Source organism: Neodiprion pinetum, chromosome 5, assembly GCF_021155775.2.
Source record: "Neodiprion pinetum isolate iyNeoPine1 chromosome 5, iyNeoPine1.2, whole genome shotgun sequence".
In the NCBI taxonomy this organism is placed as follows: Eukaryota; Metazoa; Arthropoda; class Insecta; order Hymenoptera; family Diprionidae; genus Neodiprion; species Neodiprion pinetum.
In genome coordinates, this window is record NC_060236.1 from 25,154,795 (window position 1) to 25,171,272 (window position 16,478).

The 16,478-nt window shown below is 38.8% G+C and overlaps 1 protein-coding gene and 1 long non-coding RNA gene across 5 annotated transcripts; one reads left to right on the top strand and one right to left on the bottom strand.

Moving 5' to 3' along the window:
- Window positions 1-998: 998 nt before the first annotated feature.
- Window positions 999-10,089, bottom strand: LOC124220237 (lamin Dm0). 3 transcript variants are annotated; one of them, XM_046628828.2, is made up of 9 exons: window positions 9,429-10,089; window positions 6,179-6,491; window positions 5,788-6,092; window positions 5,219-5,413; window positions 4,908-5,136; window positions 4,454-4,675; window positions 4,244-4,348; window positions 3,411-3,471; window positions 999-2,268 (listed from the first exon to the last, which is right to left on the bottom strand). In XM_046628828.2, the coding sequence occupies exons 1-8, from the start codon at window positions 9,833-9,835 to the stop codon at window positions 3,448-3,450; spliced, it is 1,800 nt and encodes a 599-aa protein (XP_046484784.1). In that variant the 5' UTR covers window positions 9,836-10,089; the 3' UTR covers window positions 999-2,268; window positions 3,411-3,447. The 3 variants fall into 3 exon arrangements, with proteins under 3 accessions (XP_046484784.1, XP_046484782.1, XP_046484783.1); XM_046628826.2 differs by lacking the exon at window positions 3,411-3,471; XM_046628827.2 differs by lacking the exon at window positions 3,411-3,471 and having other exon boundaries at window positions 5,788-6,080; window positions 9,429-10,088.
- A 226-nt stretch (window positions 10,090-10,315) lies between these two features.
- Window positions 10,316-12,557, top strand: LOC138190964 (uncharacterized). Of its 2 annotated transcripts, none has more exons than XR_011177127.1 (3): window positions 10,316-10,536; window positions 11,370-11,757; window positions 11,809-12,557. It is a non-coding gene; the product is annotated as an uncharacterized lncRNA (long non-coding RNA). The 2 variants fall into 2 exon arrangements; XR_011177126.1 differs by having other exon boundaries at window positions 11,822-12,557.
- The last annotated feature ends 3,921 nt before the right edge of the window (window positions 12,558-16,478 follow it).

The window sequence follows — 16,478 nt, forward strand, 5'->3', positions numbered from 1 at the left end:
AAAAAATCGTCATATAATCCCTCCAAGTTTGTTGAAATTTTATTGTGCATATGATTTCCACAGTATAGAATATACGTCAAGAAGTATAACGTATTGCAGATGACGCTCGCATAACGTCATTAAAAATTTAACCGAAGAAAAGGAATAAAAATTTAAAGATAATCGCCGTACCTCTAAACGTTAGAAACAACTTACGGGCACAGATATTAAGTGTCACGATACACTGTAGAGTGTGGGATTATCATACGTGAAAAACAGGAGGCGGGGACGTATAACTTTTCATTTTTTCTCAGTACAGAAATGAGCTAACATTCGAATCAAGGTAACTTACAAAAACGAGAATTGAACATTGAACGCAAATGTAAAAGTGTTTATATACGTATATTTTTAGTATAATATGAATACATTTCTTAAAAATTTTTTTTTTTCATCAATCATAGTTTCTTAACATTATATATTATTAAACTAATAATTTTTGCTTTACATTATCATTACAGTTATTATTATTATTATTAAAAATAAAAATTACGAAAATATTTGTACGGTTAATGGATTAGTTGTTTTTTAATTTTTTTTTTTTTATTTATTCTTTGAAATCTAATAAACTTGCAAAGTGGTTATACAAAGAAAACTCCTAATCTCGCTACAAATCTTAAAAGAAAGCTATGGTTGTATATATACATATATATGTATACATTGTATACTATATATATATTTATATAGTTTTATCGGAAACTAAATAAATGCATTAAACGTATATGTAATTCATATTTACTTAATTTTTTTTCTTTCTTCATTACTGCTACTCTCATCGTTATCTCCATGTTTATTGTGCCTCGTGTATCTACCACAATAATGTGCTGCGTGTGCGTGGTATAGGTGTTCATATTTTGGATAGACTGTACTGCTTCTAGTACGCAACTTCTACAACTAGAGTCATTATTGTATATGGAGGGCAATGGTGGTTGGAAGGCTAAGCCAGAAGAATTAATCAACAATAAACCAACAATACTCATATAATAGTTTTACAAAATTGCTACATCATAGTACGTTCTATTAAGGAGACAATGGACATCAGCAGAGATTCGTACGTTGGTACAACTATTATTTTCAGTTTTCATTATTTGTATTAATTAAGAGATATATTCATTTTTAATAACTATACGTTCTTCTCTTTCTTTACTGTAAAAACCGTGCTGCGTTTAGTGTTTTTTCTTCTTTTGAATTTCCGAAAGTGCAATTTTTCATTCTCTGTGGCACTTGGATAAGTGGCGTAGTTCGGAGATTGAAAAATTGCTGGAGTTTTTTGTTTGAACTGATAGTGATAATTAGTGCTCCATGACGTAACTGGAAATTAAGTCGATGGTTTAAAAAGATATCTTTAAAACAAATGACGGGGAGATAAAAAAAAAAAAAAAAAATCAAAACTAATTACTAGACTAACCGTGGTACACAGCGCGGGGAAAAATAAAGATAACACCAACCACACAACTAATAAAGAACAATTGATTAGTTGTTTTTGTTTGTTAATTAATTAATCAAGCTTTTGAACACAACGATGATTGGTAAAATACCAGATGACGATTTCAGGACTTCATTAATAATTGTGGTGCAGTTATGCGGTGAAAAGAAAATAAAAGGAAGAAATTATATGATAGCGAAGAAAACAGATTTTGTTTTACAACCTATATGAATAAGATAATCTGTTACAAATTACCTATTTGATTTTTTACTGTTTTGATCAATCAATCATCTCGTACCGACACCTTAAACTATTATTCTAAGGTTTTGTATTTATAAGATACAATATAATAGGTATAAATTAACTGTTCACGCTGCCAGCGAAAACCGGTGTTCTCACGAAATTAAATGTTTCTTTTTCCCCGTTATTTTTCGGGATATCATGAATCTACAAAAATTATAACAATCGTGAGCGTTATTATTGTTATTACTTAATCGAACATTTTTCGCGATTTACATTCATAATGGAAATAGCGAGGATCACTGGCAACGAGCATTGTTGATAAAATATTTTTGTTTTTTAAGGCGGTAAGGTTCAGGGCGCCGCGCCACTTTCATTTCAGCAAATTCCGTCCTAGCTGGTACGGTAACTCGCGGCTAATTAAACTTATAGTAAAGAGATATTAAAAAAGCCCTGCGGTAATTTTTTTTTTCTTGTTTTATTTTCGTCGGTTTTTTTTATACCAATAACACGTCCCCCTTTTTTTCTCACATTATGCGGCAGCGTTCTTCACCCTGAGGGTCACCCTGTAACAGAAAAATAATAGATTCATTCCTATTAGTTATTGGATCAAAATTATTGAAAATAAAAAAAATCAATGTGTATTAACGCGCGTTGACACGTATTCAAACCCGCAAAATTATACCACAGCCCCGCATGCCCTGACAACCGTATTTTTATAACCATAAGTACAGCTGTGCATGATTGATGCACAGGAATAGTTATCCCGTTCATGGTGATTGAAATAACGTACATGTTGTTAGTTACAACTATGCACTAGCGATTTTCAAAAATGGTGGGTGAAAACAAAATTAAAAATAAGAAATTCGAAGACGACGTAGACTGCTGCTTCCACTGATATTGTTGGTACTGTCACAACAGCTACGTAAGTGTTCCTTCTTCTTCTATTTTCTGTCTAATCTAAAGACAATGTGGTTAAAGCGAAGATGCTGTGTGAGAAAGTTTTCACGCTGAAATATTTGAGCACGAAATGAATCAACGTCTTCCAATGTTTGTCTTCTAAAATCATTCAAAATTTTACAATTTATAACCAAGAATGAAATCTTGTAATTTGCCTGAGTACGTATGAATTATTAGTAACTGTCTTATAATACCTAAATGGTTGTTTGTGGGTATAAATACGATTGACAAGATTGTTTATTACATGTGAAAATGCAGTAGTTCAAACTTGCATGTCGCCAAGAAACATATTGAGAAAAAAATGTATCTGGTCAAGGCTAATTACGCTTTTTCTGAAAAACATCGAAAGAAGTCTATCCCGTGTTATGTTTCGGTGAAAATGAACGTCATATATTAAAGTGCAAAAATAAGATCACAATAATACTATAATATGCGTATGCGCAATGAAATAGAAATAAAGCTTGACAGATTGAAAAAGACATTTATGTAATGATAAGGTTTAGTAAAGCGTGAGAGAGCGGCGTAAGTATGACGGCAGTGCCAAGAAATGGACCAACAAAAAAATAGCTACTGATAATGAATAATTAAGCAAACTTTAAAATTAATATTATTTGCAAATTATTACAATAATAATAATGTGTGGTAATGGATTATTATTATTATTCATTATTGTTGATATTATTATTATTATTATTGCAGACAAATGACTGAACAGCTGAACATCTGAGAGTTTAGAATAACAACTTACATAGGCCGCCTGCCTGAGCTGTGCGCCCTCACGATCATTAATACGGGTAGAGATATCTTCTCTATGGAACAAGAATTGAACATTGATAAGACATCACCCCTCCTCATTGGATGGTATCATAGGGGTGTTTCATTTTATCAATAATTGAAAATATTTCGAATAAAATTTGGTCAGTTCGTTAATAATTACTAGTTTTACGTATAAGATAAGTGTGTAAATGTGTGTATGCCATACGTGTGGTTTATGTATGAGTTATAATTAAGTAAAAATTAAGTAAAAATTAAGTTTGCAAAAAGTTTCAAAACTGGTGAGAAAAAAAACTTTCCTCATACGTCCAGGGTAATGCCATATCATTGGGTAACCAATCCATGATTATCCATTTTCCGCGAAACTTACGAGACTCCGTGAATGAATCCAGTTATTAATATAGTGGCTTCCGTCAAAATTTAACTGTTATAATGTTAAGGCGAGAATATTTTTAATCATTCACGTACGATGTACATGTCTCTTTTCAAAGTTAAGTTAATCAACATACTGTAACACAACACAACATAACAATAATTGCCAGAATTATCCCGTGTGTGCGTGATTCACAAATTTCTCCTCCTCTTTCTCTTTTATTCGCGGATAAAATTGATAAATTGCGTAGCCACATTGTCTTTGAGGGTAAAAAAATTAATAAAAATAAAGTGTAAAAATATACATTATAGACAAAAAGAGAGGTAAATAAATAAACAAATGAATAAATAAATAGCTAAGGAATAATAAGGAAACTTCAGAGACACCACACTCTGTGCACGTATAACATGTTCAAAATCATTAAAATGTAATACCTGTTGGTGGTGAAGATCCTCTGAGTTTCGAAACCCAATATTTTCCCTGTGTCGCGACAAGGTACTGGACAGCTGTTGCCGCTTCCGTTCGGACGTTGCCAATTCCTAGAAATGTAATAAAGCAACATGATAATTGAATAGGGAAAATTATACATAATTTGATTGATTTTTTACTTTATCATCATTCATCTGTTGTTGCTCATAACTCACCTCTCCTTCGCTGTTCAGTAAGGTTGTAGTCATGTTATCTGCCGTAAACCACTTTTGTCCCTTCATAACAAGGTTGGTCGGAGGTTCGTGAGATGCTCCGATATCTGCTGACCAAACAGTCACAGTCGCTCCTGCATCGACCTTTGCGCTACGATGGAATTTGAAATTCGTCTCTAGTGCTCCAGCTTTGCGGATCAACTGCCACCCACTCAAAACTATCTCCTACGAAATATATGGTGAGAAAATGTCATCAATTACTCATTCTTGCATGGTCTTTCAGAACTTTTTCTTGTACGGAATACACACGGTATTGCACATTACTGTTAGATAACAATCTTTTAAGTGAAATTTCAAATTGTGAAGCAAGTGTAAATAATGCAGTACGAAATTTCCTGAAATTTCAGTGTACAACCAGTACACATATATGGACATTCGTGCTTCTAAATTTAATCACCTTGTTGCCCTTATTGGTAAGTTTGATATAACGTCCCTGTGGATCAGCTTCAGTAATCTCGATATCGCCTCTGGCAGTTCCAGATACGCTATAGTCACTACTGCTGCGCTCTTCGCTTTCCTCCAACAAAGTACGCTTTCTTTTACCACCTCTAAGTGGAGTGTTGCGCGATGGGGTTCCTCTTCCGCTGGATAACGAAGCGGGCGATTGCATCGGTGTAATGTTCAACCTGGAAAAAAATATACAGGTAATTGCGGTTTTGAATTGGTTTTCATTCGTTAAAATACTTTTTCCAATTTTTTTCGTATTACCTTGCCTCTTCTGATTCTAGCAGTTTTCGGTAGGCAGCTATCTCCAGGTCTAGCGCCACCTTTATGTCCATCAGATCTTGATACTCCTGCAGCTGCTGTGCCATCTCGTCACGCATTCTTGCCAGCTCAGCCTCCAGACTGGCCAAACCTTCAGCATGCCGAGCACGCTCATTTTCGCGCAAGTTCTCGAGATCTCTGTCATAATATGAAAGAAATTATCATGTTTCAAGGTATATTTACCATTTTTTATTGCGCTAGTGAAATAAGCTTCGTTTGAAGTTTGATGCTTCAATAGGTTTTTTTTATTTTACAAAGAGTCTGAAACTTTGGAGTGTAATAAAATACGGTGGATTTTTTTATACGAGATCTATCCATTTTCTCAATTATAAAATTGAATGAATGACTACAGGACTTACCGATCCTTTACAAAATTCTAAAACAATGGTTGAGAGCGAAAAATGAACGCAAGGTGAGAGAAATTTTCACTGTCGTTTTTTGTACGAAACTTTATGAGCAAAGACCTTGAAACGTGCTAAATTGCGTTTACGACCTGAGAGCCGTTATTTTACCTGATGCGAGAATTGAGCGCGTTGTTTGTGGCCTCGAGCTCGTTAATGCGTTGATTTAGTCCGTCGATACGGGACCTGGTCTGACGAAGCTCCTCTACAGCAAGGCTCGCCGCACCGCTGTTTCGTTGGGCGTGGGATGTCAGGTTCTTAATCTTGTTCTCATAGAGCAATTCGATCTCCTCCCGATTGGCGCGCATCTGAGATTCATACTGTTCGCGCAATTCTTGCAACGATTGTTGCAGCTTAGCCTCGTACTGCTCGGCCAGGCGCCCGTCAATCTCGGAAATCTCGACCTGCAATGAAGACTGAACGAATTAGCGTGAACAAGTGCAACGGTGTTTTTTTTTTTTTTTGCAAGCAGGTGCAGCAAAATCGCGGCAACGAAACCAACCTGACGTCGCGTTCGTGTCTCGGTCAATTCCTGCTGGTAGACTTGATCTTTGAAACTTATGTCCTCCTTCAAGCTCTGTATGTTGTTCTCCAGGTCGATTCGCTGAAGGGTCTCTTCCTCGAGGTGCTTTCGCGCGTCATCGAGCAGCGCCTGGAGGCGTTCAACCTCCTTCTCGAGTTCCCGTTCTCGTTCCGCGAGCTTTTTTCGCTCAGCTGCAGACTGGTTAAACTTTGTTTGCAAATCCCCGCAACGCGATTCGTAGATCATCAAGTTGTTCTCGACTATTTGTAGATCCTTGGTTTTCTTTTCGAGTCTGAAAGAAAAAGAGGGACAAAAATTAATGATTATAATTATGGTCGTCCCTTTTTCGCGGGTCGATTATATTTATGAAAATCGCGGAAGGAGAACAACGTAGTAAAGTAGATCGTAAACGCGACAACGATACCGAAAGTTTCTCGGGTATTCGTGTATTTATACGAACAGTAATAAATAATCGAAGGGACAGAAAAGAGAGGGTGATTCGCTATTTCGAACGATTGACCCAGTTTAAGGAACACTTTTTATCGACCGTTTCCCGGTAGACGTCGACATATATTCGTATATCGGCGTCATCATTCTCCTTCTCCTGCTTCTAGCCAGGCCAAGGTTACAGAATTCAGGTAACGCTTCACTCTTTCACGACGAAATGAAATTACACGCGCTGTATTTTTTTTAAAGTCTTTTTTCCCTGGAGCACTCGTAAACGGAGATGTAAATTAAAAAAAAAAAAAAAAAAACAGGAATTCCATATTAATTGAGGATATAGCATAATGGCCATTAACGTTAAAATAAGCCGCACACAATCGCAGTGTTAATCGTTTGGATTGTAATAACTTACCTTAGCTATATCTTTTCTCATCGCTGATAAGATATACAATGAAAGTTCATGCCAACGTTAATTTCAATAAAGTTATTAACGGAGCATTGAAGAGTATGTTACTCAATACTTAGCGTTGTGGGAAGTGTATTACAGCACACGCATTCACGTAACGTAACGTACGTAATGTCAAGTGCCTCACTCCGCTGAGACGAGGTCAAGAAACGCGGGAAAAAACCATGATGAAGTTAGTAACGTTATCGTAACGACCCTATAAGGAGGTAAACCCTAATAAAACGAAATATACTCATATTTTGAAATCTTAGTTCCTTCAAAGTCATTGTAAAATATGAAAATAGTGATTTTTTTCCAATGTTTCTTTACGATAACGTTACTAACTTCAATCTCGTGGAATAAAGAAGACTCCTCAATGGACCGATAGTGTAAAATACCTGCATATATCGATAAAAAATAGATTGAAATTTTTAACGCGTTCGAGCATGTTTTGAATAGCCATTCCAGAGTGAAACGTAATTTTAAACAAAGATCTTTTCCAGTAAAAATTAAGAATCGTGCAAAGACCGTGAAGTTAGTTCCTCGTCTCTTCTTTTCTTAATTCGTCGTCGTCTTTTCACTTTTATTCGTGTTTATTGTTTTTGCATGTACTCCAACACAGAAGCTCACAAACTACAAAGTCGATATCAGTACATAATATTTACTAGTGTAGAGAATTGAAGAAATATTGACAGGTGCTGCAACAGCGTGGCTTGTAACCAGACCCAGGCATACGGTGAGCGTATCGCGTCGAAAGCGTAGACCTACATACATATACAACTAGGTGGAGGACACGTATATAAGATATACGTAGAAGATGAAACGAAAATTGAATAAAGTTTAGTACAACAGAAAAAAAAACTCGCTGCTGTTTGCGTAACAATGTTGTACACATAAAACTGTAAATGTACAAGAGAGGGGAGAAAAAGATATCATCAAGCTTATTGCACACAACCGCCTACGATTTATTTATTAGGTATACAGAAAAAAAATTTGGTATAAACAAGAATGCAATCATCGTTATTAATATTCAAGGTTTTTTTTTTCTCTATTCGTATAGGTATGCGTGCATGGTTCTCACCAACATCGTCATAATTATCATAGCGTGTGTTGATTTTTCTAACGTATTTATGCTCGCTATATCCAAGTTTAAAATATACCAAGTCCCAGGAAGGGCACGCCGCGTGTGTGTATGGATACTTTTCCATGTGACGAGCGGGGCCTCCCGGGGTCTCGCGCGTCCTTAGCCGTGCTGCTATGACGATGAGCCAACGTGGGCAGTGATGTCACCGCGGAAAGCCGCCTACGGCTTTACGGTTTATGCGGTACCTCGCTCGCATTCCGACAGGATACACACATGCCGATGTTCCGATACGAGCGTAAGGTCGGACAGATTCCCCGCGCTTCTACTCAATGCCCAACAAACTCGGATTCGGTCATCACGGCTCGAAATAGTCGATCGCGCATGCCGCGAATTCGCGGACATTGGTTGTGCCATCTCTTTCCTTCCGTCTTTTCTGTCCTAGGTTTTATTTCGCCTTGAAAGTCATTGAGAAGGCACGAACATGCCTCTTAGAATTATGACATAGAGCCATATTAGTATTAAAAGTTCTTGAAAATACATAGATGCGTGCACGTAACATAAGCGCGCGTCTCCTACCGGAGAACCGGGTGAGAGCGAATGTTTTTGAATCAGAGATTACAAAGATGACATCAACGTCGCGTTCATTTGAGGGTGTGACGCAACTACACGCCGCAGTGACGTCACCGGTTATTTTCATTTTTCGTTTCACGGAGATGGATCGATAAAATTCCAGGTAAATATTGGGACGCGCCCTGCGTGTTTGGCCAGCGTAATCGTCGAAATATTGGACACCGCGTAAAATGTATGTACATACATACATCACACATTTCACCGGAGCGCATGCGCTTCTCTCAGCAGAATTTTAAGGATTTTATTTATTTGAGTGTAGTTTTCTTCGACAGCCTCCGAAGACGAATTATTGACTATCTCGTAACTCGTAATCGGGAGAAAACATTTAACGCTTCATAAAGTACGAGCAAACAACGATAAAAATACGGATCTTCGTTTACTATCAATGGCCGACTCGATACCGGCATGCGATCGGCGTAACGCGTAACCTGAATATTTTTGGTCCCTTTTTTTCTTTTAGAGTGTACAGGGAAACACTACTGGCTACGCTACTGCGCGTGACGCACGGACGTAGTAATATTTATCCGTGAGCGAGCGGCCGGTGGGTAGAGCGAAACGAATATTTGCATGCACCTGTAAAATCGATGAGCTGTAAAAAAAAAAAAAACCGTAAATTCAAGCCGTACTTATTTTTCAATTCTTCGTTATCGTCCCAGAGACGCTTCGTGTCGATCTCAAGTTTTGCCCTTTCCCTCGACGTGTCGTCCAGCAGTTTCCTAGCGTCGGAGAGTTCGTGTTCGTACATGGATTTGATGTTGGTCACCTCCCGCGTCACCGTCTCCTGACTAGTTTGCACCTCTCGCGTGAGCCGCGAGTTTTCGGCCTCCAGGTGACGGACCTTTTCTATGTAACATGCTAGACGGTCGTTCAAATTTTGCAGATCCTGCTTCTCCTGAAGACGCGAGTAACGCGTCGGGCTCAGCGGGCTTCCCGGGCGGCGGCCAACGGGCGTCGATGTACTCGGCGTCGGCGACTGGACCGAGCTGACGCTCGACGATGTTACAACGGTTTTCTTGCTGGCTTTCGTCGACATTTTTTGATAAGGATCGACCACTTCTTAGCACACCGATTTATCTCTTCTCACTACCTGCTATCTTTTTACTTGATTTTTCACCCGTATGTTTTTAACACCCACTGAATGTTACAAACGTTCGATTCTACTCACTCTTTTACTCACTATCGAATCATTCAACTCGGCGGTGCTTACGCCGCGTCCGTTGTCCTGACACGTACTTAACAGAAATATACGCGACGACTGAATCCCAACCCTACTCGTTACACTCCGTAACCTTCGTCCGGCCCCCGGCTTACGTCCCATTGGATGATCGCTCGACGCGACGCGCGACGCCAACCGCTTCGGGTCACGTGACACGTGACTTCACAACCATTTCCGGCCATTAGATACGGTTGCGCGTCTGCTTTCTGAAGCCTTGCTTAAAATCCTGTCCTTGAGTTCGTTTTTTTTTTTTTTTTTTTATTAATTTTGAATGCAACAGGATCTGTAAGGAATAATTGGTCTTTTCACAAAATTATCTGTCATAATATCCGTGGATGTATATTCATTTATGATATTGCTGCTGCTCCTGCCGCTCAACCATAGGACATGGATCACGCGAGCCACGAAGTATAGGGTTCCGATTACTTGGAAAGTTGAAAGGTATGAGAACGCAGTAAGTGGCCACCAGATCGGCGCTAGTTACCAGCGAGAAGCTCGTGGGCACAATGTAAGAATAGGTGAGAAAGTAGCTTGTGCTTATTCTTTGTGTTTTCCACGGTCTTACATACGTTTTGGCCATGGTTTTGGCTATATTACACACTGTGATTTTGCGGTAGTACTTCTAAAGTAATCCGCCAGGTAACGCTGCGACAGAGGCACTCGAAATGCGGCATATTTGAATGTCCATAACAATCAGGCACACTGAAGATATCATAAAATACTGTAAGAAAACGTTGACTGAAGTATATATCGCCATTTCGCATGCGGAATTTTGAAAGTCGAATTTTCTTGTTATCTAGATTTCATTCGTTTAAACAAACAAAGAAACCTGATGACTTGTAATTCCTTAGGTCAGTTGGACGGTACGTATTCCGGAGTAGAATATCTAATTGATGAACAATAAACGTTTTTCTCGACAAATATGGGTTTGATTGTAAAAATTCATGAGCGCAAATTTGTGTACCTTTTTACGATCTACGAAAAAGATCTGTGAGTGAATTTGGATGCCTCAAACCTCTGTCGAGATATTTCCAAAAGTCTAAAAATTAATCGTTCATCTCATCTATTTATTATATAAAGCTCCACTTCAAACAAAAAGAAAAAGAAACATAATGTTACCTTATGTGGCAAATAAACTATCGATTGAAACAAAAATCGGCCACTAATGAGATAATTGGTCGGTCAAGTCACAAAAATGGGGAATAATATACTTATTGGTAGTGTAATGATCGTAATGTCGAGTATTCGTATCGTCAAGTAAGGATTCGCGAGGTGCAGGTTTTCTACAAGTCTAGGATTCGCATTTTCGAGACTCCTTTAAAGTTTATTAATCATATGTGAAATGCCCTAGCATTGATGTGTCCAGTCTAACGATAAGCAGTGAAAGATAAAGGAAAAGTGTCATGGGGTGAGTCGAGCGAAATGACACCGCGCTGTGCGAGAATTTTCTCCGGCTAGTTAGCTGTAGAAGCTCCAAAAAACGAAGGACGAACACTGAGGCATAAGAATGAGGAATAGGGGTATGCACGTTACATCGATAGATACATTTTATTATACAACGTACGCATCTAAGGAATAATAATTGATATGGATCGCAATTAAGGACACTTTAATCAATCGTATACTTTGTCACCATCGAGAGGGCCTACGGGGAAAAATTACTTCCATGCAGTGCATCAGAAAATTGATTAAGCTATTTTTCGAAATCGGTCAAATTTCGATTGAAAAAATTCAAAGGGGTGAGCCTTGCTTTTTGGCGATTTTCAGGGCCCGGAAACATTTTATCTCAGAATCGTTTTGCAGGGCTCTTCTCTGACTGATTGGACCCACAGAAATGCGAAAACGACATCGAAAAAAGCTTACGGCCAACAGCAGAAGAATTACAAGGGAAATTTATCCTTCGGCTGTGCACCAAAGACTTGAATTGAGTATTTTTCAAAATCGGCCTAGTTTCTAATGAACAAATCCTAAGGGGTTAACCTACTTTTTTTGTTATTTTTGGAGCCAAATACTTTTCGTCTCAGAATCGACTCAAGCGACACTTTCTTGGCTAACAGGACCTCAAAGAGTGAAAAAAAGGTATTTGGAGCGTCGAGAGACCAACACCTGAGAAGATACAAAGAAACTACAGAGAAATTTATGTTAGTATTAGTCATTTTATTTAACCATACAATATTATACAACTCGTAATCCTGCAGAGGTGCATTGCATCTGTACGCAGGCTAAAACATAAGCTGCGCTTAAAAACTACAATGATGATAATTTTATACCACATTGTTCATTTTCTGCGCAGGGCAATGTACATCGCAGTGTTTTTTCCTTACATAGTCGTCAGAAGTCTCATGTAATGTACGTTCATTATATTGCACTTTTCTTATTGCTAATTAAATCCAGCGATATGAAATTAGAGAAATTATTGGTATAATATATCATTATTAGTATAATGTAATAGTATAGCATATTATAATTGAACTATTCGAAAACTTGGTGAAGTATATGTAGTTTGCACTGACACCCGATCACTTGTACTAGAACTAAGGCACACTAAATAAACTAGAACTGAACCTTTATAGCTATGGGTTTGTGATTTTCCTATTGCGCCGCTTTGAAAACCAGGTGCGAATTTGCTTGGATGCTCGAAACCTACCAGAACTTTGCGCAATGGATTCGTTTCCCGGACTTGCGTCAACATAGGGTATACAGGAATCGGTTTCAGCATTTCCTGAAATTCGCAACACATGTACTGAAAAATTCGAAAGGGCTTTGGGTTGTGGCAAGCCTCACTTGTTTGCGATTTTCAGGACTCGAGAACTTTTCGTCTCAGGATCGTTGAGCGGGATTCTTTTCGGACTAATTGTGCCTTCAGGAATGCGAGAGAGAGTTCTATAAAGGCGTAGGATCGGCAGCAGAAGTATCACAGTAGAAATCTGTCGTTTAAGTTCGAAACTTGTTATCTGTTGCACACAGCGTATTGATACTACGCCCAATCAGTTTCTCTCGCAAAATTACGTCGGAATGGTGCATGAAAGAATTTATTCCAGCACTTTTCAAAACCTCGAAAATTTTCGCCAAAAATACAAAGGGGTTAACCTTCCTTTTTTTTTTACCAAAAAATTTTTCGTCTCAGAATTGATTCGTATGACTCAATCCCGACCAATTGGACCCCAAGGAACTCAGAAATCGCAGCAAAAAGAGCGTGGGATCAACAGGAAAGAAGTTACGAAGGAAAAAGCACCAGCTGAAAAATGGGATAAACTCAGGTTCTCGTTTTTTGGCTGTAACTTTCGATGTGTTGATCGCAACGTATTGAGACTGCGCCCAGTCGATTTCTTTCGCAAAATTACGTCGGAATAGTGCCAGAAAGATTTGATTCCAGCACTTTTCAAAATCGCGAAAATTTCCGCCAAAAATACAAAGGGGTTAACCTTCCTTTTTTTTTTTACCAAAAAATTTTTCGTCTCAGAATTGATTCGTATGACTCTTTCCCGACCAATTGGACCCCAAGGAACTCAGAAATCGCAGCAAAAAGAGCGTGGGATCAACAGGAAAGAAGTTACGAAGGAAAAAGCACCAGCTGAAAAATGGGATAAACTCAGGTTCTCGTTTTTTGGCTGTAACTTTCGATGCGTTGATCGCAGCGTATTGTCACTGCGCCCAGTCGATTTCTCTCGCAAAATTACGTCGGAATAGTGCCTGAAAGAATCGATTCCAGCACTTTTTAAAATAGCGAAAACTTTCGCCAAAAATACAAAAGGGTTAACCTTCCTTTTTTTTTTTACCAAAAAACTTTTCGTCTCAGAATTGATTCGTATGACTCTTTCCCGACCAATTGGACCCCAAGGAACTCAGAAATCGCAGCGAAAAGAGCGTGGGATCAACACGAAAGAAGTTACGAAGGAAAAAGCACTAGCTGAAAAATGGGATAAACCCAGGTTCTCGTTTTTTGGCTGTAACTTTCGATGCGTTGATCGCAGCGTATTGTCACTGCGCCCAGTCGATTTCTCTCGCAAAATTACGTCGGAATAGTGCCTGAAAGAATCGATTCCAGCACTTTTTAAAATAGCGAAAACTTTCGCCAAAAATACAAAAGGGTTAACCTTCCTTTTTTTTTTACCAAAAAACTTTTCGTCTCAGAATTGATTCGTATGACTCTTTCCCGACCAATTGGACCCCAAGGAACTCAGAAATCGCAGCAAAAAGAGCGTGGGATCAACACGAAAGAAGTTACGAAGGAAAAAGCACTAGCTGGAGAATGGGATAAACTCAGGTTCTCGTTTTTTGGCTGTAACTTTCGATGCGTTGATCGCAGCGTATTGGGACTGCGCCCAGTCGATTTCTCTCGCAAAATTACGTCGGAATAGTGCCCGAAAGAATCGACTCCAGCACTTTTCAAAATCGCGAAAATTTTCGCCAAAAATACAAAGGGGTTAACCTTCCTTTTTTTTTTACCAAAAAGTTTTTCGTCTCAGAATTGATTCGTATGACTCTTTCCCGACCAATTGGACCCCAAGGAACTCAGAGAACGCAGCGAAAAGAGCGTGGGATCAACAGGAAAGAAGTTACGAAGGAAAAAGCACCAGCTGAAAAATGCCGAAAATTCAGGTTTTCGTTTTTTGGCTATAACTTTCGATGCGTTGATCGCAGCGTATTGGGACTGCACCCAGTCGATTTCTCTCGCAAAATTACGTCGGAATAGTGCCTGGAAGAATCGATTCCAGCACTTTTTAAAATCGCGAAAATTTTCGCCAAAAATACAAAGGGGTTAACCTTCCTTTTTTTTTACCAAAAAATTTTTCGTCTCAGAATTGATTCGTATGACTCTTTCCCGACCAATTGGACCCCAAGGAACTCAGAAATCGCAGCAAAAAGAGCGTGGGATCAACAGGAAAGAAGTTACGAAGGAAAAAGCACCAGCTGAAAAATGCCGAAAATTCAGGTTTTCGTTTTTTAGCTGTAACTTTCGATGCGTTGATCGCAGCGTATTGGGACTGCGCCCGGTCGATTTCTCTCGCAAAATTACGTCGGAATAGTGCCTGAAAGAATCGATTCCAGCACTTTTTAAAATCGCGAAAATTTTCGCCAAAAATACAAAGGGGTTAACCTTCCTTTTTTTTTTACCAAAAAATTTTTCGTCTCAGAATTGATTCGTATGACTCTTTCCCGACCAATTGGACTCCGAAAAACTCAGAAAACGCAGCGAAAAGAGCGTGGGATCAACAGGAAAGAAGTTACGAAGGAAAAAGCACCAGCTGAAAAATGGGATAAACCCAGGTTCTCGTTTTTTGGCTGTAACTTTCGATGTGTTGATCGCAACGTATTGAGACTGCGCCCAGTCGATTTCTTTCGCAAAATTACGTCGGAATAGCGCCTGAAAGATTTGATTCCAGCACTTTTCAAAATCGCGAAAATTTCCGCCAAAAATACAAAGGGGTTAACCTTCCTTTTTTTTTTACCAAAAAATTTTTCGTCTCAGAATTGATTCGTATGACTCTTTCCCGACCAATTGGACCCCAAGGAACTCAGAGAACGCAGCGAAAAGAGCGTGGGATCAACAGGAAAGAAGTTACGAAGGAAAAAGCACCAGCTGAAAAATGCCGAAAATTCAGGTTTTTGTTTTTTGGCTGTAACTTTCGATGCGTTGATCGCAGCGTATTGGGACTGCGCCCAGTCGATTTCTCTCGCAAAATTACGTCGGAATAGTGCCTGAAAGAATCGATTCCAGCACTTTTCAAAATCGCGAAAATTTTCGCCAAAAATACAAAGGGGTTAACCTTCCTTTTTTTTTTACCAAAAAATTTTTCGTCTCAGAATTGATTCGTATGACTCTTTCCCGACCAATTGGACATCAAGGAACTCAGAAATCGCAGCGAATAGAGCGTGGGATCAACAGGAAAGAAGTTACGGAGGAAGAAGCACCAGCTGAAAAATGCCGAAAATTCAGGTTTTCGTTTTTTGGCTATAACTTTCGATGCGTTGATCGCAGCGTATTGGGACTGCGCCCAGTCGATTTCTCTCGCAAATTTACGTCGGAATAGTGCCTGAAAGATTTGATTCCAGCACTTTTCAAAATCGCGAAAATTTCCGCCAAAAATACAAAGGGGTTAACCTTCCTTTTTTTTTTACCAAAAAATTTTTCGTCTCAGAATTGATTCGTATGACTCTTTCCCGACCAATTGGACCCCAAGGAACTCAGAAAACGCAGCGAAAAGAGCGTGGGATCAATAGGAAAGAAGTTACGAAGGAAAAAGCACTAGCTGAAAAATGGGATAAACTCAGGTTCTCGTTTTTTGGCTGTAACTTTCGATGCGTTGATCGCAGCGTATTGGGACTGCGCCCAGTCGATTTCTCTCGCAAAATTACGTCGGGATAGTGCCTGAAAGAATTGATTCCAGCACTTTTCAAAATCGCGAAAATTATCGCCAAAAATACAAATGGGTTAACCTTCCTTTTTTTTTTACCA

Coding starts and splice junctions, on each gene's coding strand:
- LOC124220237 (XM_046628826.2), bottom strand. CDS start 9,835: ATGTCGACGAAAGCCAGCAAGAAAACCGTTGTAACATCGTCGAGCGTC. Junction 6,093..6,178: donor AGACACGAACGCGACGTCAG/GTTGGTTTCGTT, acceptor TAATTCGTTCAG/TCTTCATTGCAGGTCGAGAT. Junction 2,269..4,243: donor AGGATCTTCACCACCAACAG/GTATTACATTTT, acceptor TTTCTGTTACAG/GGTGACCCTCAGGGTGAAGA.